The sequence below is a fragment of the Ipomoea triloba genome, chromosome 14 (assembly GCF_003576645.1).
Source record: "Ipomoea triloba cultivar NCNSP0323 chromosome 14, ASM357664v1".
In the NCBI taxonomy this organism is placed as follows: Eukaryota; Viridiplantae; Streptophyta; class Magnoliopsida; order Solanales; family Convolvulaceae; genus Ipomoea; species Ipomoea triloba.
Genome location: NC_044929.1, coordinates 1,823,495 through 1,850,640, shown reverse-complemented (window position 1 = coordinate 1,850,640; position 27,146 = coordinate 1,823,495). Strand labels below are relative to the sequence as shown.

The 27,146-nt window shown below is 30.5% G+C and overlaps 1 protein-coding gene across 1 annotated transcript; it reads left to right on the top strand.

Moving 5' to 3' along the window:
• The first annotated feature begins 33 nt into the window (after nt 1-33).
• Nucleotides 34-4,700, top strand: LOC116003508 (pescadillo homolog). Its single transcript, XM_031243396.1, has 13 exons — nt 34-166; nt 264-349; nt 624-872; nt 961-1,086; nt 1,222-1,306; nt 1,404-1,514; nt 1,955-2,048; nt 2,144-2,430; nt 2,887-2,994; nt 3,146-3,267; nt 3,574-3,793; nt 4,058-4,282; nt 4,462-4,700. Exons 1-13 carry the CDS (start codon nt 143-145, stop codon nt 4,549-4,551), a joined length of 1,827 nt encoding a protein of 608 aa, XP_031099256.1. The 5' UTR covers nt 34-142; the 3' UTR covers nt 4,552-4,700.
• The last annotated feature ends 22,446 nt before the right edge of the window (nt 4,701-27,146 follow it).

The window sequence follows — 27,146 nt, the reverse complement described above, 5'->3', positions numbered from 1 at the left end:
AGGCCTTAGGGTTTTATACATTTTATTTAGGGTTTTACACTTTCATTATCACTTGCGGCTCGAGCCGACAGAAAAACGGAAGCTTCATTTGCCTCAAGTACTCCCGTGTCCCGTCGTTCCTTCACAGCTCGAATCTGCAGCCATGCCTAAGCACTACAGGCCTGCGGTAAGTTGAATCTCTTCTGAGTCTTCTTTTGCTTTCTGCTTGAATCTCGTTGTCGCCTGTTCTGTTCGGCCATTACATTGTTCATAATGTGTTTCAGGGCAAGAAAAAGGAAGGAAACGCTTCCAGATACATAACTAGGTCAAAAGCTCTTAAGGAACTCCAAGTCAGCATATCACTATTCAGGTTCTCATCTCTCGCTTCCTTCACAGTTCAATTCTGATCACTCTTTTTGTTTTGTTTTGTTTTGTTTTAATTACTTTTTTTGTATTTAATTGCCATAAGTTTGGCTATCATGAAACAAGGATATGTGTTTCTGTGTAGTTAAGCACCCAGCTGAAATTTTTTGCTTAAGCTTTTAGTTACTGAGTTGTGTGAGGAAAGGTTGTTATTGGTCAAGTTTCAAAATTTTTGAGTGCCTGAAGTTATTGATTCATTATATTGATTTATTTGTTTACAGGAAGCTATGCATCCTCAAAGGTATATTTCCAAGGGACCCAAAGAAGAAGGTGAAAGGAAATCATCAGACCTATTATCACACAAAAGATATTAAGTTCCTTAAATATGAGCCATTGCTTGAGAAGTTCAGAGATATACGGGCTTATGATAGAAAAGTTAAGAAAGCTTTGACAAAAAAGAACAAGGATCTTGCTGACCGTCTATTGAATAGCAAGCCTGGCTATAAGTTAGATTTGCTTATTCGAGAGAGGTTGGTCATGTTCATGTTGCTGAAAATTTTGTGCTAGCGTATTAAATTTAGTAGCTTAATGGGTGTGCTTATTGTGATAAACTTATAGGTACCCTACATTCATTGATGCGTTGAGGGATTTGGATGATTGTCTGAGTATGGTTCATCTTTTTGCTGCATTGCCTGCTGTAGAAAGGGAAAATATTCCAGTAAGCCGCATTCATAACTGTCGAAGGTCATCTACTCATCCTCCTGTGAAATCCTTTTTTTATCTATTTGTTTGTTATTTTATTTTATTTTTCTATGTACTATACCCAACTTTTTATTTTTTCTGTGCTTAATTTTTTATTTTTATTTTGTGGTGTATTAGGTTAAGTCATGAGTGGCAAGCTTATGTTTGTCGCACCCACAAACTGCGAAAAACATTTATATCTGTAAAAGGAATATATTATCAGGTATCTTAACATCTTTTCCTTTTGTTATGTTTTTGTTTATCTATTTCTTTGGTCTGTTATAATTTTCTTGGCTCAAGTGCGCATCTTATTGTTGTAGGCTGAGATTGAGGGCCAAAAAATCACATGGGTAACTCCACATGCACTGCAGCAAGTACTGCCTGCTGATGTTGATTATAAGATCATGCTGACCTTCTTGGAATTTTATGAGGTTAGAATATTTTGCTATGAAATTTATATTATTCAGACTTCAAGTCTGGATTCCTGGCTGGACCAAGACTTTGTTAGTCTTTGTGATCAGAATAGTAACATAGGGTCAATAGCTTGGCCGGGGGGGGGGGGGGGGAAGAATTTTTGAGTTTGGATGATTGAAATTGGAGGAGGATTACATTTAACTTCCATTACCTTCTAATATTTAGTAGACTGTAGACCTAATGCCTCTCACTGTTAATTTGGTCTTTTGTAAGCAGTATTCATAAAATCTGTGTGCACAAGTTTCATTCTTTATCCATCATTGCTGCAATTTCATTTACATCAAATTGATTGTGCAATTGTGTGATATTATGAAGCTAATGGATGATAGGCTTACTTTTCTCATAGTCTTTTGTTCAAGATGTGTTTGCTTATAAGAGCTCTATTATTGATATGCAGACACTCCTTGCCTTTGTCAATTTCAAGCTTTATCATTCAATAAATGTGAAATATCCTCCCATCCTTGATCCGCGGTTGGAAGCTTTAGCAGCTGGTAACACTTTTTTCTCTTCTGTAAATCTGTAATACTCAACTTGGTGTGACTTGTTTGAATTATAAATACTATTTGGAATTTATGGAATTTGGCAGATCTTTATGCATTGTCAAGGTTCTTTGAATTGAGCACAAGCACCTCCATTATGGAGTCCAAAGCCATTGATCTGCCCGAGTCTGGTCAGACTGAGGATCAGCAAGACAAAAGAGCACATGATGAGTCTGATTTGAGACTTGCACAGCTTCAACACCAACTTCCTTCAAATGAGCCTGGTGCTTTAATGCACCTTGTTGAAGAGGCTGCTAGCATTGATGAAGATGATGCAGAAACAAGGGAATGCAAGACCCTTTTGAAGGGAATGAGATTCTTCTTAAGTCGTGAGGTAGGGGGTCATATGCATTTTATGAACTTTTAATAAAGTTTATTTAGTGCTCTATTTTTATTAAGCAAAAAGCGACAATCCTTTTTTCTCCTGGTTTTGTATTTTCTATGGTGTAATGTTGAAAAATGATCATAACTCTGGAAGTCTACCTTTAAAACACATCTGGCTGCTGCAAATACTAAATCAGAAAACAAATGAAGAAAAAACATAAAGAGTCTATGACATGTTCAGTACTTTTGTTACAAATAGGCCCACCACTACATAAGACAATTGTGCTTTGGTTGTGCAATTTTATGTTGGAGTTCCAATCATTCTCACCATAAAACATAATCTTCATACTATTGCTGTGCATGTTCTAAAATGTACTGTATGATTAATTCAATTTTTTTGCTTTTCTGTTCACCTGGGTGTTCCCTCTAATTGAAGTATTACTACCATTTTGGATTTTAATATCAGGTTCCTAGAGAGTCTCTGCTTTTTCTCATTCCTGCTTTTGGTGGTGTTGTATCGTGGGAGGGTGAAGGAGCCCCATTCAAGGAATCTGATCAGAGCATTACTCATCAGGTTTGTAATGGAAATAATAATTTGTTGTTTATCCTACCCACTTTGTTCAACATAGGATTTCATTATTCTGATGTTTTTCCATGGTCTTTGTTCTTCTGGATATTCTATAAAGCATAACATGTTTGAATTGTTTGGTCATATATTGGTGCAGATTGTTGATAGGCCGACACAGGGGCACAGATTTCTTTCTCGGGAATATGTTCAACCACAGTGGGTTTTTGATTGTATAAATGCACGCATCATATTGCCAACTGAGAATTACTTTGTGGGAAGGTATGATGAAAAGTTTCAGTTAGTTTTTCCCCTTTGATTTAAGGTGTCCTAATCTATTTGCTGTTTTTCGGTTCTTATGGTTTCTAGTTGACCACCTGGATTTTTTTGTGTAAACTTAATCTTGAACCACCAAGTTTGGGTTCATATAAAGAAGAGCTAAAGAGAAATGGGGAGCTGGGAAAGAAAAGTAGTTTTTTAGCAACCCCATTTTTTTTTGCTTGCACTACTGATCCCTCGCTCTGTTGCTCTTGATATAGTTAGAAACTTAGAATTAATATTCTAACTACCTTTCAAATATACTAACAGGGTTCCTCCTCCGCACTTGTCACCTTTTGTTGACAATGAAGCGGAAGGCTATGTCCCTGAATATGCTGAGACCATCAAGCGGCTACAAGCTGCTGCAAGAAAAGAAGTCCTCCCAATGCCAGGTGTTGGCATAGAGGATTTGGATGATCCTCAGAATCTACTAGCGGAAGGTATTAGTGACCGTGCAGAAGCTATTGCAGCTGCTCAGAAAAAGCAAAAGGTAAATTTTTTGAGCTTTTAAAGCTTAATATATTTTTAGTTAGGGATTTTTTTTTTTTTAAAATATATTTTTGATACTCGAGAATGGACTTGTTGCTGCACTTCTATGTCACCACAACAGTGGATTTCCAGTCCATGACTGCTGGCAGTTTTTTTTACCATTTCTTAAATGATGCTTTTAAGATCTCCTGTTGTGGAAGTTCAATGAATATTTGCTTGTCTTTTAAATATTGTTTACACCTATGGTCCCTGTTGTCAAATGCAGATGTCTGCTTTAGAGAAGCAGTATCATGAAGAATTGAAAAGGGAGTTTCAAGGTGCTGAATACTCGACAATTTCCAATGAGAGGGAGAGGGAGAAGGACGCTCCCGAGGACAACAATGCTAATACTGAATCAGTTCCCAATGAGCAACAAATTGCCAAGGATGCTGACAACATGTCTAAAATGGTGATGTCTCGCAAAAGGAGAAACATCTTGGAGGCTGCAGAGGTAACATTGTTGAACCCTCTTCCTCTTCAAGTATCAAATTTAGTTTGAGCTTCCCCAAGCCCCCCACTCAGATTGACACTAAAGTTTGATTCTTTAAGTATCTGTGATCTCATTTTAAGTTCGATTGATATGAAATTTTCGCGGTACTCACAATCTCTCTCTCTCTCTCTCTATTTCAGATTGGCAGGAAACGGAAAAAGGATAAGGTTGCTCGGTTGGAGGAAAGGAGGAGAACTTTAAAGAACTCCAAGAAATCTGAAACCAGTTAGGTTAGGTGCCTTCTGTATTGTTTTCTGATCTGTTCTATATGCCTTGACTGGCAGAAGTTTTGCAATGTTTTGCCTTAGTAAGTTTAAACAACATATACTCATATTGTCAATTACAAAGAGTTTCATTACTAAAATATTGGTTCCCAGTTCCTACTCTCCCTCCAACCTCCAGTTGGACAAAAATCCCATGGTAACTAATGGGAGGGGCAATATCGTCATTTGGAAAGTCAATGGACAACAACAGCAGCACAATTGGACAATTAATTGCACAATGCTAATATTAGATTTAATAATTTTTTTTCTTTGAAGCATGGTAGATTCGAGAATTAATACCTGTTTGTGTACTCTGGTAAAATTTTTACTTTTAATTTCCAAAATGATCAAATTTAGTGGTTAGTTAAAAATATTCAAAATGTTTTCTTTTCCTTGTGTGGAAATTTTCTCCAAATTTTACCTACTAAAATTTTGGAAAAAAATTGTAGTTAAATTATATAAGTAATTGTTGAGAGATTAAAAGTAGTATTTACTCTCAATTTAATTAATTATTTATAACTGTGTGTATCATGATTCAAATATACATAAAGTAAGTACATTACACATTATTCTAACACAAAGTATATTATTCTAAATTTTTTTTTTTGAATACTACTAATTCTATTACAATGTAGTATCTGTTCATATCTACTTTCTCAATCTATTGAATTGAAGCACAAGAATTAATATTGCCTCCACTGAGGCAATTAATATTGCCTCTACTGAGGCTCGAACCCACTACCCTGCATATAAAGGGAAGGGTTTGATGCCACTGGACCACAAGGTCCTTCCTTACTTCAAAAATTTCATTATTCAACACATGAAGTACATTACACATTATTCTAATTAATAAAATACATTATTCTAACACATAAAGTATATTATTCTAATTTATAAAATACATTATCTTATTTCAGAATATTCACTATTTTAACATGCGTGCAGTGCAGAACAAGTATTTTTAAAAAAAATATCAAAACAACATTGTTTTGAGCTGTGGTACACACAATAATAATTTGTCGGCTTCTTAAACTCTTTGTAAGCGAGCCCCATTATAAGCTAGGGTAATAAAATGAGATTTACTTAGTATATACAATTGAGTAATAATTGCGAATTTTTCTCATAACTCACTTGAAAAAGGATAATAACATGAGTCAGACTAGCGCTAGAAATAGGACCAAAAATGGGTTGGTCGGAGTTGCCACTTGTGTTAGTTGTGATATATAATGCATTAATGCACATCTCTCTATGTCCATTCATGCAATCCAACCAATAGAAAGGGAAATATGAGTACGCAACATACATAACAAAATTTGGCAGTTAGCTCACGCATGTACGTACGATAATGTGAACCATCTATCCGATCCATAGATATCATCGTAGTTAACCTTAGCTTAGCTTAGGTTGGTCGTCGTACGTGGTCCCCTTTAGTATACGTTTATCTCTTTCGTATTGTTCACTTTGGTCCCTGACGTGTATTAATGTTTGCGTCGTACCACTTTAGCCCCATCCAAATGAATGTCTGATGAGGGCATGACGCGGCTCCAAAACACCAAAACCATTCCCCCTAAGCCACCGGTTTTCTAAAGCCACAATTCGAGGACTAATCCTTCGCTGATTTGTAGGCACCGCTATTGAGTGGAATAACTGATCTAGAGATTTTAGACTGTTCCATACACAAAGCCAAGCATTGAGCCCTTGACGTTTAGTTAAGGATGAATGAATCCCTTCCGATCCACTCAATCACACCCTAGGTTACAATTTTTATTTTGTGTTCCTACTTCTAAATAAACGATAATTCAAAAGGATAAACTCAAATTCTTAGGCTTTTCTTTGCCTCTCCTTTACCACTTGGGTTGAGGATATCAATGACGAGTCAGAAAATTTTATTAGGGGTGTCAAATTGTCAAGGTAATGTATTATAATGACGATATCTATTTCACACACAAATATTTTGTGACAAGCAAAATGACAACCTAATTTTTCATCACAGATTTATACTCCATAGTTATTTTGGATTGTTACAATGGGTTTCTCATGAATTACCTACATAAATTTTCGTACACATTTTCGTGTTTTCTTGTAGTATAATTATATTGTTGTTGGCACGATAATACAAAAAGAAAAAAAAAACTAGACAATTAACAAACAAATGCTGATAAAATATTTATACAAAATATAAAAAAAATTACATTTATTTTTTGTACTACATTTATCTCATTTTATATGTCATACACAAATAAAATTTATATATTAAAATTATATTAAGAATTCTGTTAAATACAAATACCAAAAATTAAACAATATAAGAATTTATGTTAAAATAATGTAGCCCCCTTGTCTCTAAGCTCATACTGAGGATCATCGACTAAACTCACTCTAATTGAACTAAAAACGATATATTAAAATATCTAGAAGGAATTATTTGCAATGGAACTCAAACTCTTCAACTTTGCTTCACCCTTACCACTCGGGTTGAGGGTCATCGATATAGACTCAGTCAAATTGGTTTATAAATAATAATAAAAAAACTTATTATAATTGATTTTAGCTTGTTTTATAATTTTATTTTGAAAACTTACTAAAATTCAGTCTGTTCAAAATAGCCTGCTGTTTGAAAGGTATATATCCCACTGGATCAACAAGGGGCAAAACCTAATTGTTTTAAAGCAAGTGGAGTTGATTTTAGGTCTTCAGACTTTATTGTTTTTATATGATTAAATATATTTTATATTATATACTACACGCAGATATACATTAATTTCAAATCCCACAACCATTCTTCATCCCTGTCAACAAGCCAGGTTACTAATACTAAGTCCAATACTTTGAGTTCCAAATATTTTTGTTTTTTCTTTTAGAAATTATGAATTACAAAAATTGATAGATATAACTCATTAGTCATTATTTTGTGACAGTTAATAAATTTGCTATTAATACAACTATAAAGTCAAATGATGAATTACCAAAAGGGTAATGTTTTCCACCCCTATAAAAATCACACAATTTTTGTCATTATTTGATTTGACTATTTTTTACTGTTTTTTTTTTAAATCTCAACTTATTAAAATTGCCACATTATGGAGTGTAAAAAAAAGAAAAAAGAATGACTTGCATGAGCGTCTAGCATTGTTCATTACGAAAATTGATAGTTACAACTTAGACATTTAGTAAACTGGTTGTACGTACAACTATAAAGTCTGATGATACGAAAATTGATAAATATAACTTAACAATTTGAGACAGTTAGTAAGCTGATTGTTAATATAACAGTACTATAATAAAATAAATAATCGACTCTTTCATGTGTCTCATATTCAAGCCTAGTAGTAATGAAAGTATAAAACTTTAATTTTATGATTGAAAGAAGTATAGTATTATTACTCCATTATTATTAAGATTAGAGTTGATATATTAAAAGAAAAAAAAACTGTTGATTTACATGTGGTGCAATGCTACAGTGAAATGGTTTGATGTTGAGCAACTTGTAAGAGTAAAATGAGTAAACAATAATTATTGCAGTGATGAATATGAGTAGGGGCAGGGTAGAGGTCAATAACCACTGGACTCTCCAATTATATATTCTTCATATTTAGTAAGGTGGGTCCCCTTTGTCAGGCATAAATCAACAATTCAGGCTGATAAATTTGGGAAGAAATGCACCAATGAAGAAGAAGAAGCTAAGTTGGATTGGAATTTGTTGATTGGTATGTTTTTGTTGATTTTGTCAACAAAATGTTACCTTGGGAACATTAGGGTATGCAATGCCAAGAACCATTTGTCACAATACAACAAATATTCTGCCCCAATTATAGACCTTGACCTTTATAAGTGGTTAAGGTTGAATTTATATCAAATATATTTGTTATTAATTCTTATTTTTTTTTTAAAAAGGAAATTAAATGTGTGTTTTTAATCTTTCAAAATATTAGTGATAAGTTCATATTCTTTTATATTTCACTTTTACGTCATATTTAACTTTTATTATTTAATGCTTTAAAAGATCGATTTGATATTCAAAGAATTCTTGGTTGCTTTGATTGTGCATTTAGGTATAATTTATTATGTCTAATGCATTAAAAGAGATGATTTTCAAGCAAATTGGATGAAGATTAGAGTCAAATGAATCATTATTGGAAACATTGCAAGGATAGGAAATGATGAATTGGAGTTGTGATCGAGGAAGTGTATCGAGTCACAGGAGGTTATATGGGACGATGTTTGCGGCGATTATATAGGTGGTAGAATTGTTTAATTAGAGTTCTTGATGTTTGCAGAGATTATGCCTTATTGACTTGTTAATGTTTGATGGCAACATACATTAATATGTTATTGGAGGAAATCCAATCACAATGAGAATTGGATTGGATTTTTAAGCCACTTTTTGCACAAATTATATTTCCTTTTATGAAATAGGAAAAAGAGGAGGATTTAGATGCTAATTGTGCTTTTAGGATTTAGAATTGATTCGTCATGAGAATAAGATTATTCCTAATCCTAATCCTTGTTTTATTTGATCACGAAAGTGGCTTGTAAACTTGGATTCTTATGTGCAATCCCATCGTTGCTCTTATTTGGTAAGTTTCTTGCATCTAGAAGATTACATATGCTGCATTACTGGATAATTGCCTTTCCTAATTAATTTTCTTCGAGTTTACTTTGTTGCTCGATTTATTAAATCACTCGATTGATATATGAATTGCTTAGCTTTTTGCTTTATTCTTCCATCTTGGTGACTATATTTTAATTAGTGGTTATATTATTGTCGAGTCATAAATTTTAATCTCTTGAGAATGATATTTCACACCCGTTTTTGCTCATCAATTCGTTATCGATTGTTTTAATTTTTAATTAAATGTCAAAAGTTGCAAAACATAGTCTAAAAACCACACAACCAATCCATTATTTGCCAAGTATATATATAGTGTTTGAGAATGGTTATATTTGATTAGTTGTTACAAATTGTTGATGTATTAATGCATTAATGTATTATCATGTTTGCAGAATATCGTGATACCGTAAGTTTTAAGTTTGAGCTCTAAAAATGCAGCTACTTTAAAATTGATGTGAAAGTGATCTGTTACCCTTTTCATCTTACCTGAAGCTAACAAATAGAGTTAATTTGATCCTACCTAACTGATTAATTGAATTAGTTTTTTATTTTTTGTAGTCAAGTAAAAAAAAAAGTTTAATTACCTAATTAAGAAATTTAGTCTGAAGTCAATCTTTTACTCAAACTATTCAACTGATGAATTAGACAAAGCTCAAGTAATTTCTGATTTAATGCAAGTATACCTACCTGGTCTGTCCGTACGAGGAAATATGTTTAAAATATACAACAAATTATGGTTGATTAAGACGTCCATTTCCCCCTATAAATACCTAATAATGATACTCTATTCACTTTGAAAGTTTAGAATTCAAAATAATAATAATATAATAATAAAATAAAATAAAGAGAGAAAATGACAAGCTAAGCTTCACTGTATTTTAAAATTAGTTTAGAGGTCGCTTAAGATGTGAGCTTAATGCAGCCACTTAGTCGTCACGATTCTCACATCATATTGTTAATATAAAATTTGGACCATAATCACATGGACTGCCTCTACCATTATATTATATTATCTGGGTACTACTAACAATATAATTATTTTCAATATTTTATAAATAATTTTAATAAAAAAGATCTTGTGTTCGAGTGACATAATTGTGATTTCTCAAATAAAAGGTCTTAGGTTTGAATCTCAGTGTAGAGGCATTGGTTTTTTGTTCTTTGTGCTTTAGTTTTAATTGTTGTTGCCAGCAATTTCTTACCACTAAGTTGATGGAAAAAAAAAAAAAAACGTTAACCATGATTATCGAAAGATTTTTTTGTCAATCATAGAGTGACAGAAAATTAAATCAGTTTACCTTCCAACATAAACAACTTTTGATTTTGTAGTTAACATGATAAATATTAAATATCATACTTCTTAATAACTATTTTTGTACATGCTAATGACCTTATGTTCGAGTGGTATAAATGTTTAACTTTATAACATAAAGTTACAGGACAATTTCAATCACGGTCTCCCTAAAAAAAAAAAAACTATAATGGAAAGTTTTAGAAAAAATTAAAAACCTTAGCATTATCCCACAGTTAATTACTAATATTATCTGTCTATTAGAATAATAAAATGTCCAATCAAAGTTAGCAACTGTCAACTATTATCATCAACGTAATTTATAATTGGTGCCTTGGTGGCCCTTAATTAAAATTTGTACCACGTGCCACTTTTTTTTCTTTTTTTTTTTAAAAAAATATAATAAATTTCAGCCACTTGCTAATAATAATAATATTATTATTATTAAAAAATCTTTTAGATAATAAATGCCATTAAGAAAACAATATTTTTGTCCGGTCTTAAATCTTTTGGACGTCTCAGCACATTGCTACACGTGAAATAGGGGTTAGAGGGTAAATCTAATCGCCATTATTAATTTTCTGTCACGGGAAATTATCAAAAAATTATGATAGATTAAAATAAATTAAAATAAATTTTCAACGAGAATAAAAATAACAACAACAACAACAACAACATAATAATAATAATAATAATAATAATAATAATAATAATAATAATAATAAGAAAAACAGAAATCTTCTCACATGACGAAGAAACTGATGAAGATCATATACATTTTAATATTTTATTGTCCATAATCTAAATTTCAAATCGTTGAAATATTCAAAGAAAACTATTAATATATTTATTAGTAAGTAAACAAAAATTTGAACAAATAAATTGGAGTAATAATAGCACAAACGCGTGAGTTTTCAAGGGTCATAGATTCATAAATTTTGTCGGAATAATAATAATAATAATAATAATAATAATAATAATAATAATAATAATTTCGAAAGGAGTAGTCGAGTGAATGAAACATTTTTCTCGTACCTGAAAGATACAAATTCAAGTATCTACTAACACCCTCTTGTTTGAGCGCTTAAACTTGTCACATTGAATATTTTGTGTGACATTCTGGCATTTTAATTTTTTATTTTTTTTTTGATTTCATATATTACATATAAGAAGTCTACTTTAAAAAAACAAACAAACAAATTATACAAATTGTTTCTTTAATATATACATAAATGGTATGATTGTCAAGTGTCAACTTGTCAAGTGGGTTTGAATCTCATTCCATGAAACAATTATGTTTAGGATATTTCCATCGGTCTTCCATAAAGTGTATCCAATTCGTCCATCTATTTAGGAGTATTATAATTAATAATTATTTTAAATGTTAAAGAGAAATTCACAATAATCACTATCAGATAAGGTGCACGAAATAAACTTTATCTTTGTATAACAACTTGTAAATGACTGGAGCAATAAGAAGACCTAAGAGATGCCTATGTAATATAATTAATTTTGTATTATTGTGTATTATTGATTGATTTGTTGAGGTAGTCATTTCAAGTCAAAGAGATACACATAGAGGTGGTCATTTAATTTAGAGAAGAGGAAGCCATTAGAGCATCCCAAGAGTTATGATTTCAGCCTATATTTATAAAAAAAAAAAAAAAATAGTGATTTCAGCCTCTTAATTATTGATGTGAACATTATTGGTCCTCTAATTTTTCGTATAATAAGTACATAAATGAAAGAAACTATTTAATTTCTCATAAATTTTTGATAAAAATATTTAAAATTCTTCCTATATTAGAAATTTGGGTGTAGGATTTAATTTTTAGGCAGCCCTAATACACATATCGTTGTCTAAAGAATCTATAAAGATAATATTTTAATTAAAGGTTAATGATCGGGCCGATAAGAATAGATGCAGTGAAAGACAGATATATCCATGTTGGACAATGACCATTGACCAATGATATAATGGCGATTTGGCACATTATATATATAGTAGTTTGGATTATATATATACAACCTGAAATGTATATATTATTCCGTGTGCTATATGGGGGAGATCAAAGACAAAATACACAAATGCACCCACTAGTCTTATGGTCCCCATGTTAGCTTCGAAGCTTCCACTAATTCCAACGTTGTAACTGGATGTCATTCTTTTAATTAATTCACAACATCTATCCATCCATCCAATATTCAATGCAATGTTACACTCAACCATTTCTCAACTTGCAATAAAAGATCATATAATTCAACCGTCCCACATGTAAATCCCCGTCCGTGACGCACCATTTAATTAAGCCCCTATTGAGTATTCACTCATCTATATTCACATATTTGAGTTGATATATATATATATACAGATTTTTTATTTGAGTTGAAGTGTTTAATTAATTTAGTCAAAGGGTTGATTGGTAGGTATGTTATGCTGAATCTTTACTAGGGGAGGGGAGATGATTTCGTACTTGATTTTGATCTGTTAGATTAAATTTTTCTAGGTTAGGGTTTATGCGTGTGAATAAAGATTATTAAGCTAGTTATCTAGTATTGTCTCACTTTTAAATTTCATGTTCTTATTATTCCTATGCACTCTATTTCCATAATTTTGTTGTGTGCATGTCTAGGTAAAAAAAAACTATCATATGTAAAGTGGTTGATAGCTAGGGAATATTTCTCGAGTATACCTCCTTGTTCATACCGTACAAGAGCTCAGTACCCATACAGGTTGTTGAGAGGGATCATTCCCGATCTTTACCGACAAGTTAGCTTGACGTTCCCAACCGAGCTAACTGGAGGCTGTAGTGGCGTTTCATGGTAGGAGGGACTCTCTCGACCTAAATTGGTCGGGACGAGCTTCCCGAACAGGCCCACTTGAATTTATGAAGCTGGATATCTCACTGAACATACATGAATCTTATAACACGTGACTATCAAGGCGTCGTTCCCGAGCCTCCCTAGTGCATGCTCAACACATGTCCATCATGCAGGACTCTAGGCATGTGTAGGTCCCCTCCTCGCTTCTATAAATACCGCATTTATGACAGTGAGAAAGGTCTTTTGACCTTTTCACCTACCTACTATATATCAGCTTGGGACTATCTGACCTCTTGCCAAAGGACCGAGCTTACACACTTAAACCAAGAAACAAACTAAATAAGGATCTGAATCTCTATGCAATCCGACCTCGATACTTGTACGTATTAGTAGGAATCACTGTATTTACTACATAAATGGTAAATAAAAACCATCAATACTTGATCTTTATTTGGTACAAAATGCTAGTACGTAGTATTTGGGCATTTAAATTATTCTCTTAGGACAAAAGAATGTGACAAATTTATGGTTTCACTACAAAATGTGCATGTAACCAATTGCCTTGAGCTGTACCAGCTGACTATAACCACTTTGGCATACAGCGAAACAAGTGGTTTACAACCATCGGGCATTCAACATCATCGCCACTATTAAGACAACTACTCATTTTAATTTCATACATAGGACTCATCAAGTTCTAGTGTACTATGATAATTGTCTGAGACCCTTAGGGGGAACATTGATCCCAGTCCCACCACATCCCCCCTAATAACTTTTTTTTTTTTTTGAAATTATAATACATAAATGTATTGAAGATCCATAAAACTATATGATATATTTTAAAAGTTTTTTTTTAAAATTATAATATAAAAAATAAGTATTAATAGAAGTCAGTAAAAGTTTGTGATATAAACACTTAAAAGAATACAAAAGTTAAAAAAATGTTTATAAAACTCATTTAAAATTTACTAAAATACAAAAAAAGTCCATATATCATTTTAAAAGTTTACAAAACTCTTGATAATAATTGAAGGTCATCAAATGCATGCACACAAAACAATCTTATAACTATTACATATTTGAAGGGTGTTATCTTATTTCCTGTGTATATATACAAATTCTTTTTTGTTTTAATTGACTTGACCACCATCATTATAACAAATAATTATAGATCAAAAATGCATACTTTCTTCCTAAAAAGTTGAATTTCCAACACCGAAGGCCCCCACACCTCGGCCCGACAAAGCATCTGAGAGGATGTAAATCATGGTAACTCAGCTGAACACAGGAATTAAAAACATTTACTTACTGCGCACAAAAAGTCCCTTCACTTTGAGAGGCTGCTTCCACACTGCCCTTTCTCATAGAGTTAAAGACGGGTTCATGGAGTACATAATATATAGTTCGAAAATACTAAAAATATGAGATAAAAAAATTATAGATCAAAACATACACTCAAATTGCATATTCAATAATAAATATTGTTAAATACATTATATATTAGCAATTTCAACTCTTGATTAACGGAGACCTAATTGTTATAAATAATAAAATTGAAATGCACTCAAGACTCAAGAGTCAAGACTACTTTTAATAAATAAATGTATAACAACTACTTAACATGATATCAGTGGATTTCTTGACTTAGTCAACAAATCAAAAAATAAATAATGTCTGTTAACGTTGTACTCAAGTATTATGTCACGAGTGACAACTTCTCAACCAATAGGATGCGCTATGTGGGATACAGGGAGTGGGTGGGTCCCCTATGGTATCTATCCATACCTGCATTTTGCCACTATAGTCAACAAAAGCAACTTGAAATATATAAAGAATATTTAATGAAAGAAAATTTTAATTTTTTTTATTTAATTGAGTAAATATAATAATTATACCCCCATGTTGGCATTTTGAATCTCTAGAATTTCTTTGTTTCCCTTGCACTCTTTTTACCAACTCTTTTAGCCAAGCTGGTTTTTTTTTTTTTTTCATTCTTTTCATTTTCTTTTGTGGTCTGATCTTATTTTGGTCCTAAAGGACTGGATGGTATTTAAAAAGAAATGCTAGGAAATATCTCATTTAAGTTATTTTAATCTATGATTTTAACTCAAAATCATATCTTCTAAAACGTCTTTGTATCTATTGAACATATAATTTATATGCTGATTATTCTTGAATCTTTATATTTATAGTGGTCAATATAATTTGGTACGGGCCTATCGATCTAATATTAATTATGGTGAAGATTTTATTTAAATCTTATCTTGGAGAGTAGTTCTAGAAAATGTAGTGTTCATATGTCTTTTTACAAAAATAAAATTAAAGGCTTCTAGAAATTGGGATGAATCTTGACAACCAAATTAAAGGCTTGCATAAAGGCAAAACATTATCTACGACGCGTGCTTGTAAAGCCATTTGGTTTAATTTTTCATGCCATCTAACTTCAATATCTTAGCTTTATCATCACTATCTTCAACATCACAACAATCACCTCTTTAACTCTTTTGTCTTTTATTTTTTTTTATTTTTTGTCAAATTGTAAGAAGACATTAAAGTCAATAAGAAATTTGGGATTTATTGAATGCATATTGTATTTTAATTTTTGTTTATGTTGTAGTTATTTTATTTTAATTAGCTTGTTATTAATTGATATTTATACTTGAATGAAAATTTTGAGTGAGTGAGTGACGAGAGAAACCTGTAGCCACTGTTTGAAGGTGTGCACGAGGTAAATATTGTCTTGTGATCCTAGCAGATAAAGGATCACAAGGAAGTAAAACAACCTAGGTTGCCCATAACTGACCGGATCGAACCATAAAGGTCAATCGGCCTATTCTGTTGGCCCGTTGGGAGTAAAATTTGTAACCTTAGAGTTACTAAGTCAACAGTCTGATCAACTTGATTGGGGTTGTCCCCAACAAAATTTTAAATATATATACCAACGTTTTGCAGTTAATTTAATTAACGTTTGAAATTTTGTGTGTGAATTGGTCGAGGTTCAAATTTTGAGTGGCTAGGTTCGATCCCTCTCAATTGTTGAGGGCTCGCCACAAATCACCTCTGTCCGGTCAACCAACTCAAACGACAACAACTCATTTTCTTTCTTTTGTTTATTTTTTGTTAAATTTTTTATTCAAATTTGAAGAATGAGGATGGGGTGGGTGAATTTTTTTAACCCAATAATAGTTTTACTCTTAATTATAATTGATAACGAAATGATTAACTATAACTAAATAATTTATAAATGTCACACACATGTATGGATGTATACTTAGAATTGATATTTTTCCAAAAATATATAAAATTCGTAAATATATGATTAAATAAAGTTGGCTGGCAGATTCTGTATGTGTTGGTTGACCGTTGACTCCAAAGGTTGGGTGTCTTTCCACGTCGGTAAGAAAATCATGAAGCAGCAGTCTAAGATCACCGCAATCTGCTTATCTTCAAACAAATTTTGTTGACTTTTAAACTTTATTTATTTATTTATTTAGATTTAATTATTGACACTTGACAGCTCTTTATTTATTTATTTTTATTTTTATTCCTTAAGTTATACTCCGTAGTAACTTCAATAATTCCGACTTCTTGTTATACGAAAATTTCAAAGCTTTCAAGTAAGCAACAGCGAAGTTCATGTTGTGATGTTTCTTGGATTATGTGTCTACGTTAATGAACTAAAACATTTGATAATGTTTTAAGTTTAAAAAAAAATGAAAAAAATAAAAATAAAAAAGACAACTAATAGTTGAATCCCTAAATTAATTGAGTTGACCTAAGAAGGACTAAAACGCTACTTCAAAAATAACTGAGAAACTAAAAATAAATACATATGAGATATGAGTTGGTCGGCCAATATCATATATATTATGCTGAAGTGATAATTAACGATCATATTAACATTATTAATTATTCTTGCTAGTTATACAAAATTGTAAAGAATGTAGACTAAATTGAACAAAATTAAAATATAAGAATTAAATTAAACAATACTTTAGGTCCCGTTTGGTTCACGAAAAATATTTTAGAGAATGAAATTGAAATTTCATGGAAAAGTAATTACTAGGAAGATGAATTTCATTGTTTGGTTGATGAAAAAAAATTATTGGAAATATTGATTCCATTGTTTGGTTGGATTTGAAATTATAAAGAATAATGAGTATAAAGACTTATATACTCCTACAAAATAATAAAAGTAATAATAATTAAGAAAGAAAAAGAAGGGTAAAATAGTCAAGTCATCTCAATTTTCTTCCCAACTTACATGGAAAACAAGAAGGGTAAAATAGTCAAGTCATCTCATCTCAATAATTAAGGATTTTGTTTTCCTCAAATGTGAGGAATTCATTTTCCAATGGAAAATGAATTTCATGAACCAAATACCAAAAACAATATTTTCATCCACTTTAGAAAAATATTTTTCCTGAAAAAACTTTTCCATCCAAGCAAACATCCCCTTACAGTTCAAGAACTAGACATATATTTTAACACGGTAACACCCTTCCACCCCCCCCCAAAAAAAAAAAAAAAAAAACAAAACAAAACAAAACTACTACTTCAACAATATATATATATAACAGAGGGACCAAAAATAAATATGACAATAAGTGAATGACTATGTCCAATCCATACCTGAGATAGTGTAACTCAAGTGTCAAATATATCATTTTTTCTTAACACGCTAAAGAAAAATATTTCAGATATCATTAAGAAACAACCAAGCTATTAATTGGGTAATGTACAAATAATAATTTCTAGAAGGCGAGAATTATGATTCTTATTTTCCTCTTCTTAAATGTCACCATATGATGCCAAAACGTCGTACACGTACAAATCATAGTATAACATCGTGTAAGACAAGTTGGAATAGTTGGAAGGTAGAATTATTGAGAGTGGTGTAGGGAATATGATTCTGATATTGAAATGTTCAAATTTGGTGATGTATCAAGTCATCCTATCTAGCTCGACTGAAAATAACCTACGGACTTGGAAAGTGGAACATGTGAAACTCAAATGCATAATAAGGTACAGGAAAAGAAAAGAAAAAAACATTATTATAATTTCCGAAAATTAATCATCTGGATAAACACAGACGTAATGTGTATGTCCATTATGGAATATGTTAATCCCACATAATCTTGTGAGGATATGATATGGACAAACCCATATTTGCTTTAAACACTACATACAATGCACCACCTAAATTGTAAGGATTGTTCCATTATGGAATATGACTTTATTATGAGGTGTCAATTCACAGTGCACACATTTTTGCATTTGGATATTGATTTTACCATAAAATTGATACCTTTTCACCTTTTTTAAATGTTAAATTTTCAATATTCTTCACTATTGTGAAACTAATCCGAATTTGTGTGAGATGTAATCGTAGAGTTTGACACTTTAATGAGCTGCTTGGTTGGATGTAGTTGTAATTCTTTTCTCATGAAATTCTTTGGCATGCACAATTACTTCTTCTTCTTGGCTTCTTCCAAGAATGTTTCCTCGGCTTTCTTCCACCATCCTCCGCTTTCTACCTTGACTGGTTTCCGCCGGAAACCAGTAGAAATCAATACCTTTTTTTAATATTTTATTTGTTATTTGAAAAAAAAATAGCTGGGCAAAACATAGTTATTGTCAAACCTTTTTTTAGTTAACAACAATTAAAATTTTAATTATACAATTCTGCTTATTTTCCAGAAAATGAACCAAACACATAAAAACAGTTTTCTGGAATGCAACCAAACACGAGAAATGAAAATGTTTTCTAGAAAAAATGACTCATTTTTCAGAAGTTATTTCCTGGTTTCCAAACACACGCTAAAAATAAATCTTTAAAAAAATTCTTCAATACACTAAAAATTAACTTATATATTAGTGGTCCATGCATATTGCAATATGGATCATAGTCTACAGTATAATGATTAGTTTAAACAAATTATACTTATTTATTAAATAAAAAAATTAATCGAGTAATATTACTTTAAGAAGTGAATCTCATCATGTGATAAATTTATATTCTTTTTTTAGTCCAACTAAAAGGGGCGGCTAATACACACATATACAAATATTCTTAATTGGATGACGAACTTAATCTTTCTACACATACATAAAAAGATAAAGCTAAGGCTGCAGACAGGTAGGAATAGGGTGAAATTATTGTTAATTAAATGGGGATTTTATCATGTTTTGAAACCAACAACTACCGATATCATATCCTCAACTGGATTAGCTTAATCTTGTCATAAAAGTGACAAGGTGGCTAAGATTAGGGGAATTATTGTTAATTAAACAGTTGCTTTTTGGCATGTTTTATCAACCAACAAATAGAACTTTAAGTGGGGATGATGGAAGCGGCAAAATTATACTGTGCACCACGGTGCACATAGCAATGTGCACCACGTACCTAAACGACGTCGTTTTGAGCATTGTAAACTAATCGTCTGTTTTTTTTTTGGAAATCATGTTTCCCGTTTCGGCCGGTCTCTGTATTTATGTTAATATTCTGTGTATTCCAGGCAATCACTCTGTGCATTCTAGGCAACCGTTCTGTGTATTATAGGCAACTGTTATGTGTATTCATGTTAGTAACACATGTTGTGATTTCATGTTAGTAACACATATTGTGATGTGTTTGTGCATTCGAATGTTTAGGAGGATGAGTTCTGTGTATTTTGTGTAAATATTATGTGTATTCATGTTATTAACACAAGTTGTGATGTGTTTGTGCATTCGAATGTTAGGAGGATGAGTTCTGTGTATTTTGCGTCAATATTCTGTGTATTATGGGCAAACATTATGTGTATTCTAGGCAAACGTTCTGTGTATTCTATATAATGATTATGTGTATTATAGATAATGAATTCCCTGGAGTCATTCGCGTCCACTAACATCTGTGTATTTTGTGTCAATATTCTGTGTATTCTGGACAAACATTATGTGTATTCTAGGCAAATGTTCTGTGTATTATAGATAATGATTATGTGTATTATAGATAATGAATTCCCTGAGTCATTCGCGTCCGCGTCTACTAACACCGAAACGACGTCGTTTTACGTACGTGGTGCACATTGCTATGTGCACCGTGGTGCAGGGTATAACGATTGGATGGAAGCTTAACTATATCTATTATCTAGAAGATAATGTAGTATAGTAGGATGGATTGTTCATTTTTCTTTTCTTTATAATTAATTTTAATGAAATTAATGAACAAGAAGATGGTTACGTTGCAAATAGCACTTGACGTAAGATGCTTAGTAATTGTTTAATTTCTACTCTATAAAAAAGGGGAATATGAATGGAATCATGATGTGTATATAGGATTATCCCAATGTGACAATATTACACACTACTAGCATTGGGCGGCTGGTTAGGGGAAGGTGGGGGGAGGGGTGAATAGGGAATTTGGTCCCCCACCCCTACAAAGAAAAAAAAATTTACAATTGATAAACAGTATAGGGTAATTACCTATATAGATTAGCATATTAAACGGATTAACATATGGAACAATGTTATAAAAAAGGAAAGAAGCATTTTAGATAAAATATATTATGAATAATATCAATTAAATAACATATCATAGGAATTTCTCAATTTTATATTTATAATTACCTTTATAAACAGATTTAATAGGAAAATTTAGTTATAAACTTATATTAAGAGTTATGGATTATTATTATTATTATAATATTATTATTATTATTATTATTATTAGAAAAATTATATTAAGAATTTTAGATTATTATTACTACGGAGTATTATATTATTATTATTATTATTATTATTATTATTATTATTATTATTATTATTATTAACATAATAGATTTTAAATCGAGGCTACAAAATTTAATATTATTATTTCATTTATTCAAGTATAGTAATCACCATTTTTTAACTAATAAGTGTGAATTGGTATTGTGCAATTAATGATAAAGATTAGTAATAATTGGAATCAACAATCAATGATACAATGACCCATGTTTAGCTTCCAATGCACCATTTTTTATAAAATGAAGAATTGGAATGATAAAACGAACAATTTGAATGAATAATTGAGAATTTATTCAAGTATAGTAACCACCATTTTTACCGAATTACATGAGCATCCGTAAATGGGGAAGATCAAGATTGCAAATTCTACAATATATAGATGAACATCCGTAGATTGCTAGTTATTTTGCACAGTACAACTAAAAAGATGGATAGTTAAATAAGGTATTATCATTCAAAATCTTGTAATACAAAGTTACAATACAATGTTTTTCCATTAGAAATTACCAATCAAAGTAATGTGATTAAAATATATAATTATAGAAAACATTTGATTGTTCACTACAATCACTCTGAAAATTGTAATTTTACATACGTGATACGCCCATGGCAAAATTGGCCTGGCTACTTGAAACCTTATCAGCAAAAATTAAAGCATATTGAGCTGTTAAAATCAAACTAAATCACAGTACTACAAAATACTCTATGGAATGCAGACTACACCATAAGGATCTCCAACATGCAGAATGAATCAACTAAAAATTAAATCATACCACATACCATAACAATTCTACGCGTGTTAAAGTTCGATCTTCGACTTCGTAGAATTACAGATTATAGATCTCTAACTAATAGTGAGAGCACAGATATTGGTACGTTGTGAGAGAAGAGTCATTTCTCATCATTATATAGTGGAGGATAAACATAATATGGAAGATTTTTCAAAAGGAAAGTATAAATAATTTTAATTTTATGTAATATAGATGATTGACATGTAAAAATTTTACTACAATATTATATAATTTTTTCATTCTAATATAGTTAATTACATGTCAATTATATAGATATATATAGATATATAGATATATAGATATAGATATAGATTATCATATCACTAATCACCAATTAATTAATTAATATCAATATCAATCAATATAAATATTAATATATAACATAACAATATTACCATATCACTAATCATCAATCACCAATTAATTAATTAATATATATATATATATATATATATATATATATATATATATATATATAAATTAATATTAATATATAACAATATTACCATATCACTAATCACCAATCACCAATTAATTATTCTTTTTTTAAAATAATCACCAATTAATTAATTAATATTAGTATATATTAATATATTATATATTAATATATTAATATTAAGAATAATACCATATACCATATTATCAATTATCAATTATATATCACCAATCACCCATCACCCATTAATATTAACAATATTACCATATTATCATATTATCATTATCATATTACCATAATAATATTATAGGATGGATAATTAATAAAATAATAAATAAATAAATAAATAAAATAAATAATTTTACCAAAATACCCCTAAGTTTTGGGGGGAAAATTTGGGAGGAGGAAATTGTTTTTATATATAGTATAGATTGATGAACAAGAAGATGGTTACGTTGCATATAGCACTTGACGTAAGATGCTTAGTAATTGTTCAATTTCTACTCTATAAAAAAAAGGGGAATATGAATGGAATCATGATGTGTATATAGGATTATCCCAACGTGACAATATTACACACTACTAGCATTGGGCGGCTGGTTAGGGGAAGGTGGGGGGAGGGGTGAATAGGGAATTTGGTCCCCCACCCCCACAAAGAAAAAAAAAATTACTTTAGTAATTTACATACATGTGTGTAAAATTTAATCATTTTAAGAGTTGGCGATAACCCCAACAAACTTAGTTGAACAGTTGGTTTGGTAACCATAAACTTTCAAATTTGATTCTCTGTGGGAGCTGTATATATATTTGTCTTCTTGATTTGATCCGATCAACTATAGGCAATCTATGTTGGTTTTACCTCCTTGTAATCTTTTGACAGCTAGAGTCACAAAGCGAGTTTCACCCAATGCACACCTTTAAGTAACGGTTGCAGATTTTCTTGAAAATCAAATAATTAAAAGTTATAGCATCTATAACATAGAGACTAAATTTATTATTAGTGCGCTAATAACTCAAGAACCATAAACATGAATTTTTTTCCCTATTTATAATTACTTTTGGGACTTTTGAATGCTATATATGTTAATATTGTGTTAAGTTTGAGTCCCATTGCATGAGTATCTTTAATTAATTTGCATACATCTAGAATGTGATATGTGATTTTAAGAACTAGGTTTTAATTCAAAGAATTGAAAAATAGGTAAACTACTTTAATATAATTGCAAAATTATATTGTAATAAGATATTTTAAATGTAGCAGATTATCAAATTGAATTTGAATTATTTATGACTTATTAAGGACTAGCACCATGTTTTTGAATTTTAAGTGTATGCAATAGAAAAACCTTAATTATGAAATTGAAAAAATCCGCCTGTACTTAAGTTTATGTTGTGACTTTAACACCTTTGGCAATTACAACCTTCACCAAATACAAACATATGATGTTGGTAGTTTACTATGTATACACATAGCCACATATAGGGCTCATGAGAGACTATGGATAATGTCAATGGTGCCAATCATATCATACAAGATGGTAATATTTATGTCTGATCTGATAATGTTTATTATCTAGTAATAATATGATATATTGGTGTGTAAAATTATATGTATTTTTGAGTGATTCATAGTACAAAGAAAGTCATTAAAATTTGCGGTCGGAAACTCTATCAAAGCCAGGTAATATTAAGAGAGTTTCAGTCTAGTGGTCCTCTTACGGAGGAAAAAATTACTTTTATAACATTAGACTAGAAAATACATGTCAAAATTCAGCCAACAGACCATATACATCAATTCTCCACAAGCCAATCACATTGGATAAGGAGCTTAAATATGAATTCAATAACATTATATAATAACAAAAAATTACAAGAGTAATGTCTTTCAAAAATTATATTTTAAAAGATTATGTCCTTAATTAATTTAATGCCCTTTTCAAGTCTTTGATAAGGATGTATTTTATATATTGGGTAAGTCTACAGTCCATCGTTTTCAATCAGTAGTATAGCTGCGGAAATATTTGACACAAAATTTAATTACTGTAGAGATCCAGGCATCCAGCTAAATCTGGGTCTATATTAGCTTAGTGGAATCTCTGCCTAAGAATGAATCTATATATAGTATATACCCATTATATATATAAATTTTTTATGAAATTTTTTGCAAAGATTTTCTTTTGAATTTAATGTCACTAATTAAGACCACTAGGGAGATTTTTAAAATTTTTTTTTATACATTAAATTTTCAGTTTACTAGACTAATCTTCAATTTTTAGAACTTTTGTCCAAAGGCATTCGAGGATGTAAATTACGAAGCCCCACATCAATGTATGTGCAAATTTGTGTATATTTAATTTTTCTTTAAATTTCAAATTAATCCAATAATGATTTCAATGGGGAATCAAGATTGTGAGTGTTGGTTTCAAAATTAACTCTAAAATGACAATTTTATATTATAAACTTGTAATCAAAAGAAAATTAAGAATCAATATTAATTATTCATTTGGTCAAATTTAATGGTTTTAGAACAAGGAGGGAAAAAATTAGTGTTGCAAAAATCCCACCTAGGCATCGATTAATCCCTGCCTAGCGTATCACATTAAATGGTGGTCTAGGCGGCTGGCCGGCTAGGCGACCGCGCCGCCAAAGCACCGCCTAGGCGTTGACTAGACCGACTAGGCCTTCTAGTCGATCGATTAACTATCGTTCTATTTTTTAATGGAACAAATACACGGGCGCCTAGGCGCCGATTAATCCCCGGCTAGGCGTCCTAGGCACTAGGCGCTCCCCGAGCGCCTAGCGATTTTTTCAACCATGGAAAAAATGCATTTGACATTTTGGTATTAAAAAAATGCACTTTAAATTTGGAGATGATTATTAAAATGTCACTATATATATTTACATACATATATACAAAGTTGCACAGTTGGTGAAATTTAAGTTATTGATCTCAAGTATTCAATAGCTCATATCTATTCACACGGACTCATGGGAAAGAGTAGACTATATATATATATATATATATATATATATATATATATATTCCTTTGCCTTTGCTTTTGAGCGATTAGATTTGTCTATATGGACAACTGAAGTTGGTTCTTATTAATTTAAATAATAATAATTGGATTAAAAATAGGTGTTCAAATTACATTATTTGAACAAGCAAATGAAATGTGATGGACGATTAACAAAAAAGTATTATAGCATATAATAGCCAAAAGATAGCACAAAACCCTAGCCTACTTTCCTTTTTTTTGTTTTTGAAAACCCTAGCCTACTTTCCTAATTAACTAAACATGATTAAGCCATTTGCCTAACTAATAAGCAAAGACTATTTGCATTTATGGAGAAATCAATAGTGGCCAAAAGCAACACAATGACTTGAATATATGTATTGGTGATTATGTACTATATTTCTTCTTCATAAAATGAGTCTTCTCTTTTTAATCGACTATTTGAATGTGTAATGAAAAAAAAAAAAAAAAAAAAAACTTAGCATGCATTTGCAAACATGTATAAAAAATTTCCTAATTTTTTCAAGCTAAAAGTATATTGTTTTAAGGTTTCACATTCATGTGTATATGTAATAACATCTTTAGAGGGCTACATATGAATGGGTCTGATTGATACTTAACTACATTAGTCTCACCTTTCGAGATGTACATACCAGTAAAGTATGCCAAAAAAAATATGTTATATTTGTTGATTATCTATGAATTGTTTGGGTACATGAGAAATTGATAAGATAAATACAGATATGTTAAAAAGAGTTAAATAATTATCAAATATGAAAATTATTTAATAAAATAATGGAGTGTTAGGGTACAATTTATAAAGTTTTTTAAAAAGAAAATGTAACATATAGCATATATGCTCAATTTAAATAATATAAACATTATATTCAAAAAAGTAAAATTTAAGAAAATGTTTCCTTTTTATTTCTTCTTGAATTAATGTCAAATCATAATATAAAAGTCTTTCAATCAAATAACAATCTAATCATCATTAAAATACTCATCACTAGGAAAATAAATACTAAATATTACACTCTTTTTATTAAGAAAATTATTATGAATTTAAAAAAATTATTAGTAAACAAGATTTGTAATATACCATGAAGCTAAAGGCTTGTTAATTAAATGGGAAGTTTTAATTCCAATTTTATAATAAATTGTTAGTTTTGCATTAATTACATACAATTAAATGATTAATGGGGTGTTCATGCATCCACCACCCTAGATTTCTAGTGTAGACCACCTCAGCTTGTTGGCTTACTTTTGATATTTAACGTTATGGCTTTCACTACAATTGAAACATCAATGCCAATTATTCATTTCATAAATAATAAATTAATTATAATTATATGTAAAATTTTAATATATAATAAGATATTAAATACAAATTAACAAAATTATCTTTAATATTCTAAAAAGCCAAATAAATTTATATTTACAAATTGAGTCGAAATATCAATATGGCACAATAATTTTCAATATTATTTACAATATTTTCATTTATAAATTTGGTAATTAATAATATATCACATATTATTATCTTAATATTAAAATCAACATAATAACTGATTGATATGAGCTATAAATATAAATATAATATGAGAGACTATAAATTAGTAAATAAATTATTAATTGTAAGTTTAATAGTTTTAAATTGTGTAATTAGATCTATTATTTGAGAATAGTTTATCGTTTGAATTAAAATAATAAGGTATTATTGTTCTTCCTAAAAAAAGGTTGAATCCCCCAATGTCAAGGGTCCCCACGCCTTGATCCGACAGAGCATCTACGAGAATGTAAATCATGATAACTTAGCTGTTGA